This window comes from Triplophysa dalaica, chromosome 4, assembly GCF_015846415.1.
Source record: "Triplophysa dalaica isolate WHDGS20190420 chromosome 4, ASM1584641v1, whole genome shotgun sequence".
NCBI classification, from domain to species: domain Eukaryota; kingdom Metazoa; phylum Chordata; class Actinopteri; order Cypriniformes; family Nemacheilidae; genus Triplophysa; species Triplophysa dalaica.
The window spans coordinates 22,324,119-22,344,585 of NC_079545.1; the positions used below are offsets into that span (position 1 = coordinate 22,324,119).

The following is a 20,467-nucleotide window of genomic DNA, read 5'->3' on the forward strand; positions in this document are numbered from 1 at the left end:
TCAGTGTCTGACTAGCTGATTCATTTAATAACGTCTATAGCAGTTTTCTATTTATATGTAAAATAAGGGCTGTCCTTAACATTATTTCAAATCATATGTGAAATATGAAAACATTTAAGACTACAACGGCTGTCCAATATAACACTTCATTTTGCAAAAGCATAATGCCTGGCTGTACAAAATATATTTAATTTCTTGCCCTCAGCTGCTTTTTTAATTTAACAAAATCATAAACTAATATTTGTGTGAGATTTTTTGTTTCAGTTCTCTTTTTCCTTTCCTCTCATCCTTTCATCCAGCAAATGTTATAGTTGTTTGGTCAGTTTTGCAATTTGTTTAGATGTGTTATTAATAAAATCAGCACTCTGACAAATTGATTTGTTGCAGAGTTTAAAACTGTTTGTTGTTTTTAAAAACAAATTGATCTTCAGAAGTGAGACAATGAACCATGTCTAATATATTCACCAAACTAAACACATTGGCCACCCGCGTCCTTCTTTCTGGCAAGATGAAAGAGGAAAATAAACATCTGTTTCTTTCAGTCCTTGAAGTTCCACTTCAAGAAGGACCAGATTTCTACATTATAACATGAAATATAATTAGAAATATCTAAGGAAATGGAAAAATTCCAAAAACCTTTCCTAGTTGTTTTCATACTCTCAATAGATTTAAAGCAGTTTGGTAAAATCCCACACCTATCCATCCTTTTAACACTCAAAAAACTTGATATCTTGGGAGCTGGTGCACATGTTTAGACAACAAACAATAACACAAAGTAAACATACTTTAATAAAAGACACAGTGTGCTTATCTTATTTCTGCGGTGATAGCAGATAACAGTCAAGTGAAAGAGAACAACAAAGTAAAGCACAGGGGGCTGTTTGGTAAAAGCAATATAGGCTGCAATTCATTGGCGAAAGCCGGCGCAATAAAGCGGTGGCCATTTTAGCAAAAGGAGACTATTTGGAGTCTCCGCAGCCCCAGAGAAAGCTGCTGCCTTAGGTGACTACCTATATATATATATAATGCCTATGCCTAGAGCCATTGAGCCAGTGATTCATGCTTTTATTACTTCTAAACTAGATTACTGTAACTCACTTTATACTGGGATTAGTCAAACAGCTCTATCCCGTCTACAACTGGTTCAAAATGCGGCAGCTAGACTTTTGACCAGGAGTCATAAACGGGATCATATTACTCCGGTTCTACAGTCTTTACATTGGCTGCCTGTGCGGTTCAGAATAGATTTTAAAATTTTACTTATTGTCTACAAGTCACTAAATGGTATGGCTCCTCCATATATCTCTGACTTATTGATTGAGCATAATGTAAACAGATCTCTTCGGTCCTCTAACCAGATACTTTTGTTTATTCCCAAGACGAGGCGGAAGTGCAGGGGTGATCGCGCTTTTGCTACAGCTGCGCCACGACTCTGGAATGATTTGCCCTTGCCTATTAGAATGGCATCATCTGTGGCTATTTTTAAGTCTAAACTAAAAACCTATCTGTTCGATAAGGCGTTTTATCCTGGTTGAAGCACAGCGTGTTTATGATTATTTTGGTGTATGTCAAAATGTACTCTTGTGTGTTACTGTTGTTTTTAGTTATTGTATTGTAAAGCACATTGGTCAACTCTGGTTGTAGTAAATAGTGCTATATAAATAAATTGCCATTGCCATTGCCATTGCCATTGAAAACACAGAATTGAAGAGAGAGACAGAAAAATGAGAAGGGAATAAAGGAGAGATACTGTAGATGTGAATACTCACTGCACTCTTTTGACTCCTGGACTCTTTTTTTCATGAAGGCATCAAACAGGTGTGGCCAACCACTGTTATCCACTGGAACACAAAAACACAAATTAGTGAAAGGTTCTCGAGTATTGTTTTTTGTACCAGGTTATTGATATATACCTAAACATAATCCTCCCACAAACCTGTTCAAAAATGTAATGTAAAACTTGATTCGGTGAAACAACTCAAATGTCCCCACATACCACTTTTTGAAATAATTTTGTACATTTGTATTGTACTAGATTTCCAAACGTGAAATATACATATTTACAGTGTCTAAAGTGTCTATATGCACATGCTTGTTCATAGGGATATAACATTCTATTAAAAAATAATTTGTGCATTACTTTGACCTAGTCATGTTTCTGTACAGCTGCGGCGAAAATTAGGAGACCATTTCAAAATTGTCTAGGTAAAATGAACAACTAACAATATTTCTCTCTATTTCTCAATATTTATTTTCAAAAAATGAAAACTGGAGAAACAGGTCAAAATAACAGAAACAACATTTTCAGACCTCAAATACTGCAAATAAAACAAGTTCATATCCATGTTTAAGCAATACAGTAATATTTGTACATTTATTTAGGAAAAGTTCAGATATTATTTTTTATGTGATAACCTTGATTTTTATCAAAGTCGTTTACATTTTACATACAGGTTTGATTTTGTTGAAATTCAACAGAGACTGGACTGGAATGGCCAAAACAATCTAAAAACACTGATTAAATGAAAATTTTATTTCCATGGCTATACAGTACACATTCTCACCACAGTTCTCTTCATCTGCTCCATTAGGACAGTCCTGCTGCCCGTTGCAGTGCTGTGGTTGTGGCAAACAAATCGATAGATTCCCACATGGAAATTGACCCAATGGACAATTATCGGACCCTGAAGAATCTACATAGAACAAACACATACACATGCATATACAGAAGCAAGGTAATGCCAAAGTGTGCTCAGACTTCTTAATTGATGACAACCTGCATTCATATGCAGAGCGGCACAAACACAATCATGAATAAATGCAATTTGTGAAGTTCTGTTTCAGCCACTAAACCAGCAAAAACTCCAATAAATTTCGTGTGCAATGCCAGCTGCCTAAACTGGATTTTGAGCTGATGCATGTGCATACTCTTTGCAGCTGTTGCTTCGTCATTGTTATGGTGCACTTCTGGAGGTCAGAGTTCACGATGCCGGTAGGTCACGAGACTGATGGAAGACTTTTGTTGGTAGTAACCCTGCCACCACTCGCGTGACCTCTCAGCCTCGTGACATCATAACATGTCTTGTTGCAAACTGATGACATCATATTGTGATGCAGGTGTGACCTGATCATGAAACCAAAATGTCTTTGATTAGAGTTAAGGTGTTCAAATGTTTGACCTTATCCGTTTATCTATAGTGAAGTTCACATCTTTATATTTAAACTGCAGATGTTTAATCACCTATGGTGCTTATAACAAAATTATTTATTTCAGTGACACTATTGCACTTCTACCAGGGCTGACAGGGTGAAAATAAAATGTAACTTGAGCCTGAATGTGCCAAAAATAAATTACACTTTTTTTTGCAAAGCTCCCAGCAAAAATGCTCGATTCGGCTGATCCAAAGCCTATTGTATACTCAGACAGATAGATTTTCCTTTTACGTAAATTTTGGCATCCAGACTTTATTTACTAACATTCTGTGCCAGTTCTTGAGAAAAATTACATAATTCCCTTTGTTTTAGGACATGAGAGAAATATTCGTAATTATTTCTGTTATTAATTTATTTCTATTTAATAAGAATTTAATCAATGAAATTGTTATTTTTGTTTCAAAGCGATGTTCTATTACAGTTTATTTGTCAGGGATTATTTCTTCTCATGGATGGCATTTAAAGTGATAGTTCACCCAAAATTGAAAATTCTGTGATGATTTACTCTTCCTCAGATTGTTCCAAACCTGTATAAATGTATTTGTTCCGCTAAACACAAAGGAAGATATTTTGAAGAATGTCAGTAACTGAGCAGATCTCGTCCCCCATTTACTGCCATAGTAGGGAAAATAAATACTATTATTGATTTTATTATATGCCACATACGATTATATACCAAGATTTAAAGTACTGCAAGTGGGTATATGGTGTGTGCTTGTTCACTCCTTTATTCCACTGTTACTATCATATGTCATGACCTCACAGATTAAAAATCAATGGCCTTATCGCTTCATTTTCTGCCTCATTCACACAAGCCATTTATCACTTTCCGTTCAGCATTTTTCATTCTGCTTTTCATCATCTCCATGATCATCTAGCCATCAGCTTCTCACTCTGCCCACAGGATGAATACAAACCACTCCAATAAAGCAAGTTGGTCTATACACAACACCCTGAGCCGGCATCATGTACCACACCTCCACATGCTCCTTATTAAACCTACAGGTCAATAAAAGTTCTCTCACTATACCAATCTTCTCCATTCACACATAAGATGCACACCTGAATAATGTCTTGCTGGTACACTCGGAGGTCATTATTGGGCAGGTCAGTCACATACGTGTCTCCTCTGTCAAGTCTGTCTCCTCTGAACCCCTCGCAACCAGATTACCTCATCTCTCCAGAACCTCATCCTTGACACTAGGATGCTCAAGAATCTCTCTGTCACACGAATACAAACACGTCTCTGTGCATATCGTCTCACACATGCACAGATGATATTTATCATAACTTTAAAGACAGATAGAGAGAGTGAGACAGATAGACACCTGTCCCACGCATTCTGAAATCCTTAAGGATAATCAATATAATTCAGTGATTATATAAGTCAGTCATTTGAGTCAGATGCTTCCGTGATGTCCAATCTATTAAATAATGTTCTCGCGAGTTTGAGGAGCCTAACTAATTAAACAAACATAAATTATGATTGTGCTCTTTCGGAGACATTTTTATGAAATTGCTTATGACCTATCCAAACAAGGTTTCTAACTTAATCCTTTAATGGAAAGGACGTCCAGATGATAACAGGAGTTGACAAGATATTACCAACTGTAGATTGTGTAGACATTTCAGCATTCATTACCATCATTTATACATTTGCTGTGAAGAAAACTGAACATCACACCCCTGCATAAAACTCATTCTCAAAAACAACACCACTGCTTATTATGTGGTTCTAAAACTATGCATAACGTGCATACTTAAGAATACAGAGTTTGGCAGACTTGTTATGTGTTGCAAAAACATAATGCTGAATACATACAGGTGAATCTCATCCTAATAATGTATAGCGAGAGTATTATAGTTAGGGCACGTTTGATGGATGCAATATACTATCAAGCATTACAGGGATGGATGAAACATTCTGGACACACTATAACTATAATAAATTATTTATTATTAAAGATGCCAGAAGTCACATTGTTAACGGCTACATATAGAGACCGAAAGAGGGTGAGAGAAAGAGGGTAAGGATCCTTCTGTATTTTATTAGTATAAAAATATATCTTATATTCTTTGTGTTGTTTTTTATTTTGTTTATGATGTTTTTATTAGGGATGAATGGACACCATTTTTTATAGGCCGAGTACAAGTACCAACATTTTTTTTCCTGGTACTTGCCGATACCGATGCCTGTACCTTTTCACAACATGAGTGACCCTATTTAAAATAGAACAGTTTCATAATGGCAATAACTCTACCTTAAACACATTATGAAAAAATTAATCATTATGTGCTTGTCACAAACTTTCAAAGCAAATTTCACAACAAATTTCTTTCAGTTTTGTCTGTATCGATCTTCGGTATCGGTACATTTTGACGAGTACGAGTACATGAGCTTAGTATCGGTCCCGAGCATCCCTAGTTTTCATTAATTATAACTATTCTTTGCACTTTACCTGTCAAGTATACATTGTACAGGCTCCTTTGGCTTTTTTATACATTTGCACTATTACTGTTATTGTTTAGTTTTCATTTCTCCTGTAAATTCTTTGACAATACAAGTGTACATTCGGAGCATTTAATAAAGCCTTAAATAAAAAAATTGCTTTAGGTGAATCTTTGAACGGGTGAACATGTTGTATTTCTAAACCTTGGGGAATTGTGTACCGTGTGTATGTGAGCGAGTATCAGCATGTGTATATCTGTCCATCAATCTTCTGACGTCTCCTCAATAATTTAAGACACACACCTCCTCATTCTCTCTTACACACACACATTTTGCACCAAGTCTCAGGAGATACTTTTAGATCCACTAACTGTACAGATCTAAAAAGAGGATTCCCCTACTAAGCATCACAGGTAACTCATAACAGCATTAACAGCATTAAAGCTTCGTAGAAAAAAATGCACACAAAACACACTTTCACAGTAGCAAAAACTGTGTGGCCAATAACTGCAGACTATCCCCTACTCACTTCTGAAAAAAAAAGTGCCAGATAAACCGCAATCTTCTGACATCTCGCCTCTATAACTGCAGCGTAATGCCGTTTGAAACATTATTGAAACTGTTTCAAACATGCACATGCAGCTGTATACAGCCAGTTTACGAAATTTATTCATTCAATTACACGCACAAATGATTCACAAAACTGATAAAGCTTCAGTCAAAAGTGCAACCAATAAAAACAGTGACTATACCCGTGTAGTCACTGAATAGATGCATTCATTCTTCCATTCATCTACACAGGTATTCATTAACACGTTCGTAAAGCTGCACCACATACGCACACAAGAGACAGAATGAAAGAGAACTACAGTTGGCAAGCCGAGTAAATGAACACCTGAGAGTGGAAAAGGAAAATAACTACTATCTTCTGAGAAGCAAAGAAAAGATAAAGTGGGGGTAAAAAGTGCCTTACCTGAAAGAAAAGCAAGGGAAAAGGAGAGAGAAGAGAGGAGGAGAGGAGAAAGCATGATGCGTGGTGTTCTGAGAGGCAAGTATGTATCTCTAAGGCTGCTTGTCCCTGATCCGAGCAAAAGAGAGAGAGAGAGAGAGAGAGAGAAGAGAGAAAGAGAGAGAGAGAGAGAGAGAGAGAGAGAGAGAGAGAGAGAGAGAGAGAGAGAGAGGAGAAAGCATGATGCGAGGTGTTCTGAGAGGCAAGTATGTATCTCTAAGGCTGCTTGTCCCTGATCCGAGCAAAAGAGAGAGAGAGAGAGAGAAAGAGAGAAAGAGAGAAAGAGAGAGAGAGAGAGAGAGAGAGAGAGAGAGAGAGAGAAAGGAGAAAGGAGAAAGCATGATGCGTGGTGTTCTGAGAGGCAAGTATGTATCTCTAAGGCTGCTTGTCCCTGATCCGAGCAAAAGAGAGAGAGAGAGAGAGAGAGAGAGAAGAGAGAGAGAGAGGAGAGAGAGAGAGAGGAGGGAGAGAGAGAGAGGAGAGAGAGAGAGAGAGAGAGAGAGAGAGAGAGAGAGAGAGAGAGAGAAGAGAAAGGGGAAAGCATGATGCGAGGTGTTCTGAGAGGCAAGTATGTATCTCTAAGGCTGCTTGTCCCTGATCCGAGCAAAAGAGAGAGAGAGAGAGAGAGAGAGGAGAGAGAGAGAGAGAGAGAGAGAGAGAAGGAGAAAGGAGGGAGAAAGCATGATGCGTGGTGTTCTGAGAGGCAAGTATGTATCTCTAAGGCTGCTTGTCCCTGATCCGAGCAAAAGAGAGAGAGAGAGAGAGAGAGAGAGAAAGAGAGAGAGAAAGAGAGAGGAGAGAGAGAGAGAGAGAGAGAGAGAGAGAGAGAAGAGAGAGAGAGAGAGAGAGAGAGGAGAGAGAGAGAGAGAGAGAGAGAGAGAGGAGAGAGAGAAGAGAAAGGGGAAAGCATGATGCGAGGTGTTCTGAGAGGCAAGTATGTATCTCTAAGGCTGCTTGTCCCTGATCCGAGCAAAGAGAGAGAGAGAGAGAGAGAGAGAGAGAGAGAGAGAGAGAGAGAGAGAGAGAGAGAGATCTATATCAATCACACAAATTTAGACATCACAGCATACTAACTGCTAAATCAACACAGCAGGATTTCTAACACACATGTGTGCTTGCGTAAGGAAACCCATGTGCTCTGTCTATTATTAAAGGCGTCCTGTTGTTATCTTCAATTGTACACAGTGAGACAGAGTCTTCTCAATACCATTTTGCTGTGTTTGTGTAAGAGTTGTGTGTTTGTGTATTCAAGGAAAATTGGCTCACGTTAGGGGTGCTTTATATAAAATTATAGGTTTGCTAAACAAACCAAAAAGCCTACTTGTAAATGATTATAAAAAGTGTCTTAACTCAGTAGAACAAAATAATCACATGTTATTTCTGTAAGGCTTCTGTAAAAACCATGGTGTTCATTAAGTGGAGTCTAAACGAGTTAAAAAAGTGTGATATCTCACTTTAAAATATTAGTTTTCATACCATGACTCATATGTGGAGACTTTCCACACTTTGAAAGGCGATTCTCCGATGTTCCTCATACGGTTCGAGTACGTTTAACATCCACACGCCATCTAGGGGACAAAATATGCGAAGACTGCCGTTAAGTCACGTCGAACTACGTCATCACAAAGCGACAGCAGCAGGACAGTAAAAAGCGTAAACAAGCGTCGACAGAGATATCACATTCCGCCTTTTTAGAAAAGTAAACGGATATCAAATATGCCGAAAGTCGTGTCTCGGAGTGTGGTGTGCTCGGACACCCGTGACCGGGAGGAGTATGATGACGGGGAGAAACCCCTGCACGTGTACTACTGTCTGTGTGGACAGATGGTTCTGGTTTTAGGTAAGTAGTGACATCACAAGTCTCGAACGACGTCCAAAACGAACCCCGTTGTTGCATTTTCCGCTCTGTTTCATAGTCCAAACGCTTTTAGGAAAACAAAGAATTGACCATATATTATAAACTGCTAACGACGCTATAAACTATTGTTTGTAAGTTATTATTCATGCTAAGTTTGTAAATCATTGCATTAGTCCTCTGACCTCACCGCGTTCTCACTTTTTACGTAACGGAGCGTGTGAACAGGGAAACCCTTTTAGAGGAGTGGGACCGATCTTTCACACCACATTGTGACCCGATCAGCATCACTTATCCGGTGTCAGTTTAGACCCCTGATGCTCGAAAATGTGTTGTCCTCTGGAGACGTGATATAAGCCTACATGTGCCATGTCTGTGAGTTCTCCATAGTCTTTTGAAAGTGTTCAGGGATCCGTCTAAATGTCACATGGATAGACAACAGTCGAGAAGGATTTCAGAAAATGTCTGTTCTTGACATAATAACATGATGCAGTAAGTGAAGGGCAAGACTGGTGTAATATACATAATTTGACGTGGTGTTGCCTAGTGCTCAAAGTTCTGGACCACTTGAGTCCTTGACATTACTGCACGTGAACAACCCTACTAATTTACACCTAGTTCTTAAAAGATCTCGGTCCACAGAGTTCAAATTAGCAGTGTTATATCATCATGTACTCCTGAAAACAAAATGTGATTTGCTCGTTTAAAAATCTCACAGTATGATTTCCTGAAATCCCAATTACGGTTAGATTGGTGTAGAATCATGACGTGTCATTAATTAGTGGCTTGGGTTGCCTTGAGACTCTTTTTGTTCCAGCACAGTTGTAAGCTTCTTGAAATTCTCACTCATTTATTCGCTTCAGCAAGATTGTGAAAAATAATTGACTTGAAATATAATCAGAACATGTAATTAACAGCTGCTGTTCTGCCTTTTATTCTTATGGTGTTATGCATGTGGTTTCCCACTGTGAGAACTAAATGAGTTTGATTAGAAGTGCTCTGTATGCTATTTTTATCAATCATAATTGAAAGTAAGTGTCATATAGATTAATCATTTCAAAGTTTAAGTTTAGGCCAAATTTACATCTCAACATAAAGTAATAAATTCCAAATTTTACCCTCTTGTATTGGGTCCGTGGGAGGTTTATTCCTCAATAACGACCAATGTTTTGGTCAACTATATTTATCAATTACTGATCAATATATACAGCTGCAGAATTTTGTTTTGACCTTTTCAAAGCACCATTTCAGTTTTTCTGAATTTGCAAATAATAGGTATGTGTTTAGGTAACATGAACATTTTTAACTACTTTTTAACTAAATTTATTTCTAAATTTTGATTCTATTTGCATTTATTTGCCGAGAGAAACAGGTGAAAATGGCAGAAAAGATGCTCCGTATATTATCAGACCTCAAATACTGAAAACAAGTTCATATTCCCTTTTAAGTACGGCTGTCAACGTTAACGCATGCGATACATTTTTTTCAGATAAACACGTTAAAATATTTAACGCAATTAACGCAGCATCCGTTTATTTTGTATTACGCTCTTATTCATGTAGAGGCCTTTAAACTAATTAAGGGCGATTTGAAACAGTTGCTTTGGCGCGCTCAGTATAGATAGACTCCTATCATTAATGGTAATTGAAGAACAAAAGAAAAGAGGAAATCAATGTGTTTTTTGCTTTAATTCTGTATTTCATTTAGCATTAAAGACTTAAGTATTTGAGAACTTAATTCAACTTCTGTACATGTTCTATATATTTCCTAGCTCGCAGTTAAACTGTATTTCAATGTTTATAGGCCAAAAAAAAAGGTAAAATAAAGGAAAAATTTTAATAAAGTGAAATATTAGGATGTAAAAGTATATTTAAAACATTGATGTTATGTGCGATTAATCACGATTAATTAATTTAATATATTTTTTAATCGATTGACAGTACTACTCAGCATGACTTCTGTACTTGTTAGAATAAAAGAGAGATCATTAAAACCCTGTGTCCCTTTATAGACTGTCAACTTGAGAAATTACCCATGAGACCACGGGACAAAGCCAGAGTGATTGATGCAGCTAAACATGCCCACAAGTTCTGCAAGGTGGACGAAGATGAGACTGTGTACTTAAAAAGGTGCGTCTAAATATAGGTTTAAGTTTTACATTACACGATTGTTTCAAATTCACCAACCACTTAATGTTTCTGCCTGCAGGTCGGAGGGCATTGAAAGGCAGATTCGCAAAAAATGTGGAAAGTAAGTGAGATACGCACAATGTGCACCGCTTGTTGTTGGCATAAGTAATCAATGGCCGTTTGGCCTAATATCTCTTGATAGATGAGCATGCACTTGTAAGCATGTAACAAGAACAGCCAGTCCTTCATCCTGTTGGGCTGCAGGGCTGAGCTTCCCCTTGTCACAATGACAAGTAGGTATTGCTGTGGCCAGGTGGTTGATGTCGAAGCTTAGTGAAAGATTGTGGTGAAGGAGGTGTCCTGCTTGCAGAAGCTGTTAACAGAGAGGGAAATAATTATTTGATCCCCTACTGATTTTTCTTTGCTAACAAAGAAATGAAGGGTTTATCATTTCTATGGTAGGTTTATTTTAACTGATAGAAACCGAATATCAACCAAAAAAATCAGGGAAAAATTATATAAAGGTCATAAATTGATTTGCATTTCAGTCAGTGAAATAAGTATTTGATCCCCTACCATCTAGCAAGAATTCTGGCTCCACAGATTGGTTATATACCTATATGGACCAGAGATTAGTCCTGTCACTTTAAGAAAGTAATCCTAAATCAGCTTTTTATGTATATAAAAGATGCCTGCCTACAGAATCTGTATCTTCCATTTCAACCTCTCCACCAGCATGGTCGAGATCAAATAGGTTTCAAATGACATCATGGACAAGATTGTAGACCTGCACAAACCTTGAATAGGCTACAGACAGAAGCTTGGTGAGAAGGAGACAACTGTTGTTGTGATTTTTTCGGAAATAGAAGAAATCCTAAATAACTATCAATTGCCCTGGTCTGGAGCTCCCTGCTAGATTTCCCAAATGGAGTACTAAGATGATCATGAGAAAGGTTAAAGATCATCCCAGAACTACACGGAAGAAGCTTGTTAATGATTTCAACACAGTTGGGACCACACTTAGCAAGCAAACCATTGGTAAGACGCAATGCCACAATAGATTGAAATCCTGAAGCACCCGGAAGGTCCTCCTGCCCAAGAAGGCCCGCATGGCTCGTCTGAAGTTTGACAATTAACATCAAGATGATTCAAAAAAGGTTTGGGGAAAGTGAGACCAAACTTGACTCGTGTTTTTGGAGGGAGAGAAATGTTGACTATGACCCCAAGACAAACCATCCCTGCAGAGAAGCACAGTGTTGGAAACATTATGCTTTAGGGCTTTTTCTCTACTACGGGTATAGGATGACTTCACCGCATTGAGGGGTAAAGGGACGGGCCAGTGTTCTGTAAAATATTGGGCAAGAGCCTCCTCCCCTTAACTAGATCGCTGAATATGGGTTGATGTTCCTAAAACATGACGAAGACCCAAAACATTTAGCCAAGGTCTCTAGACCCTAGTCCTATAGAACATCTGTGAAGGAGGCTAAACTCCAATGTGGTGAGCGACAGCCAAGTGACCTTAAAGATTTACAGAGGAGTGAACTAAAATGTATCCTGACACATGTGCAAACCTGGTGACCAGCTATCAGAAATGTTTTACTTCTGTGCTTGCCAACAAGGGTTTCTCCACCGAATACAAAGTTATGTTTTGCTAGGGAATCAAATACATATTTCACTGACTAAAATGCATATCTATTTATAACCTTTATATACATTTTTTCCCCTCATTTATTTTTATTTTTGCCGCCATCAGTCTAAATAAACCTACCATAAAAATGATAGACCCTTCATTTCTTTGTAACTAGGCAAACTTACAAAATCAGCAGGGATCAAATGATTATTTCCCTCACTGTACGTGTGATCTCAGTATCCTTAGTCAGTTTGATTCCTGTCTTGAGTCAGCTGATCTCAATGTTCTCCTTTATCAGCACTGAAGGAAGTTCCTGTTATAGAGAATTTTTAACAATTTTTTTGTGTGTTTTATGTAGGTGTGGTTTGCTGTTGTTTTATCAGCATCTTATGAAAAGTAATCCAGTAACGTTCATTGTGGATGGAGCACTGGTGAAGTTTGGCCAGAGCTTTGGCAACACAAATGTATACAGTCAGAAACAAGAGGCGCCCAAGAAAGTCAGGGTAAGATGTTTGGGGAATCTGGAAATGACAGGAGCTTGTGCATGTTAAGGAGTGCTCATTCATAAGGCTAAAAAGATAAGTTGAATGCACCTAATAAAGTAATGAGACGTTTGAAGTATAAATAAAATGTGTGTTGTAGGTTATGATGACGAAGCGCACCAAAGACATGGGCAAGTTCAGCTCTGTTACTGTCTCGACCATCGATGAAGAAGAGGAGGAGATTGAAGCCGTAAGTTTCTGCTCATCACTTGCATCATGTCTCTTTGTTAAAGAGCTGTCATTGATTGTGATTGGTTTGTCCTACAGCGGGAGGTGGCGGACTCTTATGCCCAGAATGCCAAAGTGATTGAAAAGCAGCTGGAGAGGAAGGGAATGAGCAAGAGAAGACTACAAGAACTGGTATGAACGCATACACACACAGTGAGATGAGAGTATGCCATGTGTGTATTCATGCTTTGCAGATTGAAACTTTAAGAATGTAACCACGAGTACACTCGGAATTAAAGATGACAGAGATCCTTCACACACACACACACACACACTTTTAAAATCTTATTAACAGTTGATATATACATTTACTATCAAAGTATAGAGAACTGTGGAGATAAGTAAACACCAGAGTACATACACCTACTGAACAAACATTGTATCGTTCCACGCATATATATGGGAACAAGCCAGGTCAATCTGAGCCGTTACCAACATCTGTGTTAGGTGAGCTGATATCCAGTGGCTACCCAAGCCATACTGCTGTCTCCATACCTCGAATTATTGAGTCACCTATGTTTGGACATATTTGTTCTAAATTCAGAGTTGGTGTCTTCTAACTTTTTTTGTCAATGCTAATTTATTAACATTATTGACACAATAGACCGTAGCAGGTCTGTTATGCAGACCCCAATATCTTCACATTACACATGATCTACATGTCTGTATCACCTAAGACATACTGTAACTGATTGTGTTTAATACTTACCAGTAATGTGAATTTTGAAGTGTACAGTATTTGATGATGCAGACATGCATGACCTTTGACAACCTTGTGTCCACGACCACAATGTAGATTGAAAAAGGCCCAATGTGTCTCAGATCAGGCTATGTATGAAGGATTGACCATTTTTGATCAGATCACCCGGATGCTAATTTCTGGTTCAAATGGTGCCAAAGGTCAGACATCTATACAGTTTACAGAACACTACAACTAAGAAAACCTTAATAACTATTGGGCTGTCGGAACTTCTAGACAAGCTACCGTTACTGCAGCTGAGCAGAATGGAGAAAATTATGGATATGTAGGCACGTTTAAGACTGCAGGAGGACATGCTGAGTTTGTGTAAAGTTTGGCTTATTTAGTCTTTATATACACTTAAAAAAACTCCTAAGCTCATTCAAGACTTGGGTGCACTGCAAAACAGAAAGACTGTTAATGTGTTTTGTTTATCAGTAAAAAAAGTGAATTATGAACAACCGTGGATTACAGTGCAGTGTGTACATTGTCTTTAAAATATAGAAAATGTCAATATTGTTGTTTCCAAAGCTATGGTGATAGTTTGATGATGGGATAACGTAAGATCAGTATGAATGTGAAAATTGTTAAGTGGGTGTTTGTTTTTCAAAATGTTCTTGGTCTCTCTCCACAGGCTGAACTTGAAGCTAAGAAGGCCAAGATGAAGGGAACCCTCATTGACAACCAATTCAAATAAATCTGTGTGTATGAGAGAGCAAATGAGTTTTGATGTATGTATGTGGCAGTATTTGTGCAATAGGGTGCGTGAAGGGGCCATGGGTTATTTTGTGTATTTTTTATTACTTTTCTTGTTAAAATGTTTGAATCTTAAGTAAAAACAATTGAATAAACACTCTGCTTCCAGAATTACTTTTGTGTGATGTCATACGTGCAAAGATGTCTGTAGACTGTTTCATCGGACGCTTGCCCCTGGCCCAAAGTAACTTCGGGTCTGTGATTGGTTATAATATAACAGTTGGATTTATTTTGTAGTTTAATTTTTATTTATTTTAAATGAATTAATCGTATTAACCTTCATTTAGGGGTCACACTTGGCTCCTTTGCAGTCAAATGTGACTGAAACCTTAAAAAAATATTTTCATTATATTAAAATTATAATGTATGCAATTCATTTTTTTTAAAAATGTTTCTTTCTATTTAGCATTTTTGGAGAATTTAATGGTACTTATTAATATTTATGCAATAACGAATACCTATTTTTACCAACTGAAACCAATAAAAAAATTTGATATATTATTTAAAAAGAAATTCAATTGAAGCATTATTTTAGGTTATAACAGAGACCAGACTATTAAAATCCCTTTTTTTAAAGAGATTCTGGTTGAATAAAAAAGCAAAAACGTGTAGTGGCATGTTTAATGGAGTAACCACTGGGTTCCAGTATAGCCCTATAGTATAGTTTGTGAAATTCCCTAGTTGTTGATTTAGGATTTGTGGATTTTAATGTACATCTCAGACAAATTTGTTTTCAACTTTTCGTACATTTTTTCAACTTTTAGATATTTTTGGTTTGATAAGTACCAAGTTTTGCATTATGATTTACAATCAAATATTAAAATGTTGTTATTAAGGGAACACATGGAAAGCCTTTTTGTTACCTAATAAGATATCTAACAAAATAAGGAATGGATAGTGAATAATCAAAACACTTAATACAAATATTTTGTAATTATTATTTCATTCAGTTTACTGGGCCTCTTCATTTAGGGGTCATACTTGGCTCCTTTGTGGTCACAATTGCCTCCTGTTACTTTTTGCAGGAAACTTTATGGATTTTTTTTGTTCAAAGTATTTCTTATTTCTTATTTTGAGATAATTAAAATTTAGCTTATAATTATTATCCATTTTTCTCCCCATTGTAAACAATACAATTTATTTCAATTTTGTCAAATATTTTTTAAATATATATATTTTTTTAATTAATGCAGTGTTTTAAGTTAAAAGAGATACCAGGCTGTTAAAATAGAATCTTTGAAAAGGAGATTTTGCCATCTGGTTGTAAAAAAGTAAAACTGTGTGATGGCATGGTGTAACATCTAGGTTCCTGTGTGTGTGTATTTACAGGCGTGTGTGTTTATGTGTGTATCAGAGAGAGAGCGAGAGAGACTTGTATTTTTATTTTACTTAACATATTCTCAAAATTTGCTCTGTTGCAGCCTTACCAATTATTTCTTTTAGTGTGTGTTTGTGTGTGCGTGGATGACTATTTTGCATTCCTGATATTTAGTTTGTCACCCACCTGTTGCCATGTGGAGGGAGACAGATATAATGGAACCTCTGGAGAATGATGTCATGAAGACGGATCTGTGTTTGCACGTTTGGGCCAGTGTTTCTCTGTCATATTGAGAGGTCTGTGATAAATGTCTGTGAGCATTATTTCACACCTGCACAGACCCGAGTGTGGTATTGTTCTTGCACAGGTGCAGTTAATCGCTTCTCATGCTGGCCAGGCATCATACCAGACCATTGATAATTGACCAATGGAGGACTCAGCTGCAGCCTTTTGACTGGATGAGAAAGTTCTGGGTTTTCAACTCTTTATTGTGTGCTGTCTTTCCGTTTATCATAATAATACATTACCGTAGATATATTAGCTTAAATGTCTATGCTCATACATGCAAATGTATTTTTACTACGCTCATTATCAAGCATACTTTTCAAATCAGAGGTGCACACAGATGAATCCCAGGTGGATCCAGACTTGCCATGCATCCCACAAAGGATGATAAATTGTTCATTTGGAGTAACTGTGAGGAAAATCACTGTAAGACTCCAGGTTATCCTCAGAGATGTTTCTCAAATGTTCCTAAATTACTGGTAACAGTAGGAAATAGTCTGTATGATTTGATTTACTTTCTCAGTATTTCACTCTCCTGAATGTTGGTGGTGAAAGATTCTCATCCACTTAAAGTAATAGTTCACAAAAAAATAAAATTCTTTCAGCATTTACTCACCCTCTTGTCATTTCAAATATGTATGACTTTCTTTCTACTGTAGGACACAAAAGAAAATATTTTAAAGAATGTTGGTACATGAACAATCTTGGTACCCATTGACTTACATTGGTTTTGTTGCCATACAATAGAAGTGAATGGGTACTGCCATTGTTCAGTTACCAATTTGGCAATTCCGGTGAAAATGTCAACCTTACCTTGAAAAAAGAAAGTTTTTACCAGCAGTTTTTACTATGGCAACAGCACAGATTTTAACATTTGGTGGTTCAAATACTAATGTGAGATCTCTCTTCAAATTTGTAAAGCATTAGTTTTATTTTTACTGCATGATTTTTCATAGTCAGGTAAGTGCTATTTTCAGGGTTGTCACATCCATAATGCTACATATTCCCTTATAAGTGGATTTAAATCTCATCTCAAATATCACAAAAACAGCCTTCTTCCACCTTAGAAATGTTGCCAAATTACGAAAATATTTGATGTGTTGCTGACACAGACAAGCTTATTCATGCATTTGTGACCTCACGGCTTGACTATTGTAATGCTCTACTTAGTGGTTGTCCTGTATCATCAATAAACAAACTACAGTTAGTTCAGAATGCAGCTGCCAGAGTTCTTACCAGGTCAAGAAAATACGATCCCATTACCCCAGTTTTATCATCGCTTCACTGGCTACCCATTAAGTATCGTATTGATTTTAAAATTATTTTATTACTTACAAAGCTTTAAATGGTTTAGCCCCTACTTACTTAACTGAGCTTTTATCACATTACAACCCATCATGCTCTCTACGATCTCAAAACTCAGGACTTTTGATGACACCTAGGATAGCTAAATCCACTAAAGGGGGTTGAGCTTTCTCATACGCAGCACCTAAACTCTGGAATAGCCTTCCTGATACTATTCAAGGGTCAGACACACTCTCCCAATTTAAATCTAGATTAAAGACACATCTTTTCAGCCAAGCTTTCACTTAATGCATAGTTAATGAACAGCAGCTACACTAATTATTCTCCTTCTTCCTTCGCCTCGGGATGCCCAGAAATTCCACCAGGTCCAGATGATCGATATATCCCCACCTAAAGATTACGCCAGCTACACCTGCAGACTGACTGACCATCCCAGCTCCATCTAAGGCAATTCCACCACCACCCAAGAGAAATACGAGCATCGGACCATCCCAGCTCAGACCACTACATCCCCAACCAAGAGCAAAGACAGACTACTTGTCACATTAATGCTGAAGTTAAACTTGGTATTTAATGCTAAACTTACATCACATGTCAGCAGTTTGATGTTATAGCTGCATTCAGTGGCCCTGATTGCAGGTTGTTGGGTGGGTGTTTGTGGGGAGTGAGGGGGCTCGTTGGTTGTGGGGATTCATCTGCTGGGGCTGTGTGGGTCCCGTTGGCCTTGTTTTGTGGTCAATGTCGGACAACAGAAGAATAAAGCTACAACATGCCATTACTATTTTCCCACGTTGTTCCTCTGTTTTCTGGTGTCGATCGTGGAGTGGGACCTGGTTCAACCTGCACGGTTTTCGGTGAGTGGGACTTCCTGAGTTGCAGATGGTGGGCTCTCCCTCTTCCTCGTGGATATTTGCTAGGTGGCTTTTGGTCGGGGTCACTGAGTGCAGCTATGACACGTCAGAGGGGATCTGGCCCTCCCGCCTGAGACTGGTTTCTCCCGAGGTTTTATTACTCCATTAATCAATCATTGGAGTTTGGGTTCACCGCCACAGCAGGGCAGTGTTGGGTTGCTCACCGGGAGACTGCATTTATTTATTTATTAATTAAATATTATTTTTTAGAATGATCTTGCTTGTTCTATAAACACCATGTACTGTGCTGTGTTTTACCTTTTCTGTTTTTCTGTTTGCCCCTGTAAAGCTGCTTTAGAACAATGCACATTGTGAAAAGCGCAATATAAATAAACTTGAATTGAATTGAATAACGCTGGAATTGCGCAATTATCTTTTGTGCAAATTATGTCCGAATTTTCATTTTTGTGTGAATCAATACACACTCATAGCCGATCTTCCACAGCTCCTCCAGTCCAAGCGTTTCTGACTGTCTTAATTTTTTATAAAAAATCAGTTACTATAAAAAAAGGTTCTTAGAGTTCCACAGAGTCTATTCAATGCAGATGTGGAGTTTTCACAATGTGTGATATGAGTCAACAATATGCGTGAGGGCGCCAGTGTTATGGGAGTGGAAAGGCCGAATTTCCTGAATGTCAAGGGTCTTTAAAAGTTTACAGGAAGTCCTTGAGGTTCTCATTGGCAGTGATGTGTGTGTTGGTGACGGGGGTGTTGTAGCAGGTGTAAGCATGGTGTGGGACTGATTGAGTGTTGACAAAGTGAGAAAAGATTCCTCAGGGTTTGCTGGCTTTGGAGAGATGTTTATGTGCATATCACAGTTCTCAGTCACAGATCTGGGGCCTATGAGTGCAATATAAAATAATCTCTTTAATGCATTTTATACATTTTGGTGCTTAATTCATTTACTGCTTTCACCTGACTGTTATGCCTTATCTTCTATTTGCTTTATCCTCATGCCAATGTGAATGTTCCCTCAGACAGCAAGCTTCTGACTGCAGTAATCCATGCTCTTGTGTGTGTGATGGAGTCTTTTGGTGGGCAGGGGCTTACTTTACTGTGGTCGGGTAGAGATCAGATTCTCATGGTAAAATCCTCTCAAGGAAAGAGAGTGAGAACAGTCAGATTTGTATGAGAGACACATAGCCTAGATAGCTAGACGAAGCTTTTCTCTCAAAGTTTAGTCACTGATTATTAAGAAATTCTTATGAACTTCAAACTCTTTTTAAAAACAATGAAAGTTGTTTGTAATTCTTCAAATGTTACATGAAATGCTGGGCTAAATGATAATCGAATTTAAATAAAAAATCCAAGCATGAAAATGTAGTGATTTTTTCACCCTTATAATCAAAACATGTATGCTGTCATCAATCCCAACCCATATCCTGTCTTTATTAACCGAAATTGTACCTAGATCTTGTATCCAGTCTGAGTTTCATCCCAGATTAAAAAAGCAGTGTTCACAGCGTTGCTTCTTGTTTATTTAGTGACTGATTGTGAAGCATCATTTTTTGAAAGAGGAAAAACTATGTAAGTTAATAACTTAATACAGGGAATCGTAACCCCCCCCAAAAAATTCTGTCATCATTTACTCGCCCTCTTCTCAATTCTGACCTGTTTGACTTATTTCTTCCACAGAACAAAAAAGAAGATATTTTGAAGAATGTTGGTAACTGGTCCTCCTTCATTTGCATTGGTTTGTGTCCATACAAAAGAAGTGAATTGTAGCATAACTTTCAGGATCTGCAGTTGTATTCTTGGAAGTTAATTTACATTTATTAAAAACAACAAAAACTGTGTCCAATTCATTCAATTTCCTTTTATCCAGTTTGCACGTTGGCATTTCCTCCTCTGGTTTATTTCTCAAATGATGTGTGCGCCCTCTAGTGTGCATCACAATGAAATGCACAATAATTTCACTCTTGTACAGGGAATCTGTAGTGTACATTAGACGCTTTTATCCAAAGCAACTGTAGTGCATTCAGTCACGTCTTTATCAGTTTGTGTGTTCCCTGAAATCAAACCCTCAAACTTTACGTTATTAATGGTGAAGTAGCATCAACAGAGTTACAGGAACACAGCTTATTACTGAGCTGACCTG

The 20,467-nt window shown here is 37.7% G+C and overlaps 2 protein-coding genes across 5 annotated transcripts in view; one reads left to right on the forward strand and one right to left on the reverse strand.

The window, feature by feature from the left end:
- The window catches only part of rxfp2l (relaxin family peptide receptor 2, like), a 52,147-nt gene that overhangs the window by 24,946 nt on the left and 6,734 nt on the right, over positions 1–20,467 (reverse strand). Inside the window, exons 1-3 of one of the 4 annotated variants that reach the window (XM_056746841.1) lie at positions 8,148–8,270; positions 2,565–2,693; positions 1,770–1,841 (exon numbers count right to left, since the gene is read on the reverse strand). In XM_056746841.1, coding sequence (XP_056602819.1) covers positions 1,770–1,841; positions 2,565–2,693; positions 8,148–8,157 — 211 coding nt within the window. In that variant the 5' untranslated portion in view covers positions 8,158–8,270. Of the gene's footprint in view, positions 1–1,769; positions 1,842–2,564; positions 2,694–6,635; positions 6,700–8,147; positions 8,271–20,467 lie in introns of those variants that run through there. The other 3 variants (XM_056746842.1, XM_056746844.1, XM_056746843.1) reach the window with 3 other exon arrangements.
- steep1 (STING1 ER exit protein 1) lies at positions 8,285–14,664 on the forward strand. Its single transcript, XM_056746845.1, has 7 exons — positions 8,285–8,511; positions 10,538–10,655; positions 10,735–10,776; positions 12,644–12,788; positions 12,928–13,017; positions 13,095–13,187; positions 14,429–14,664. Exons 1-7 carry the CDS (start codon positions 8,388–8,390, stop codon positions 14,489–14,491), a joined length of 675 nt encoding a protein of 224 aa, XP_056602823.1. The 5' UTR covers positions 8,285–8,387; the 3' UTR covers positions 14,492–14,664.

What these genes read in the sequence shown, in the direction of transcription:
- steep1 (XM_056746845.1), top strand. Translation starts at nt 8,388, where the DNA reads ATGCCGAAAGTCGTGTCTCGGAGTGTGGTGTGCTCGGACACCCGTGAC. An exon ending in ACAGATGGTTCTGGTTTTAG is followed by an intron (nt 8,512 to 10,537) that starts GTAAGTAGTGAC and finishes GTCCCTTTATAG; the next exon opens with ACTGTCAACTTGAGAAATTA. An exon ending in AGGCGCCCAAGAAAGTCAGG is followed by an intron (nt 12,789 to 12,927) that starts GTAAGATGTTTG and finishes TGTGTGTTGTAG; the next exon opens with GTTATGATGACGAAGCGCAC.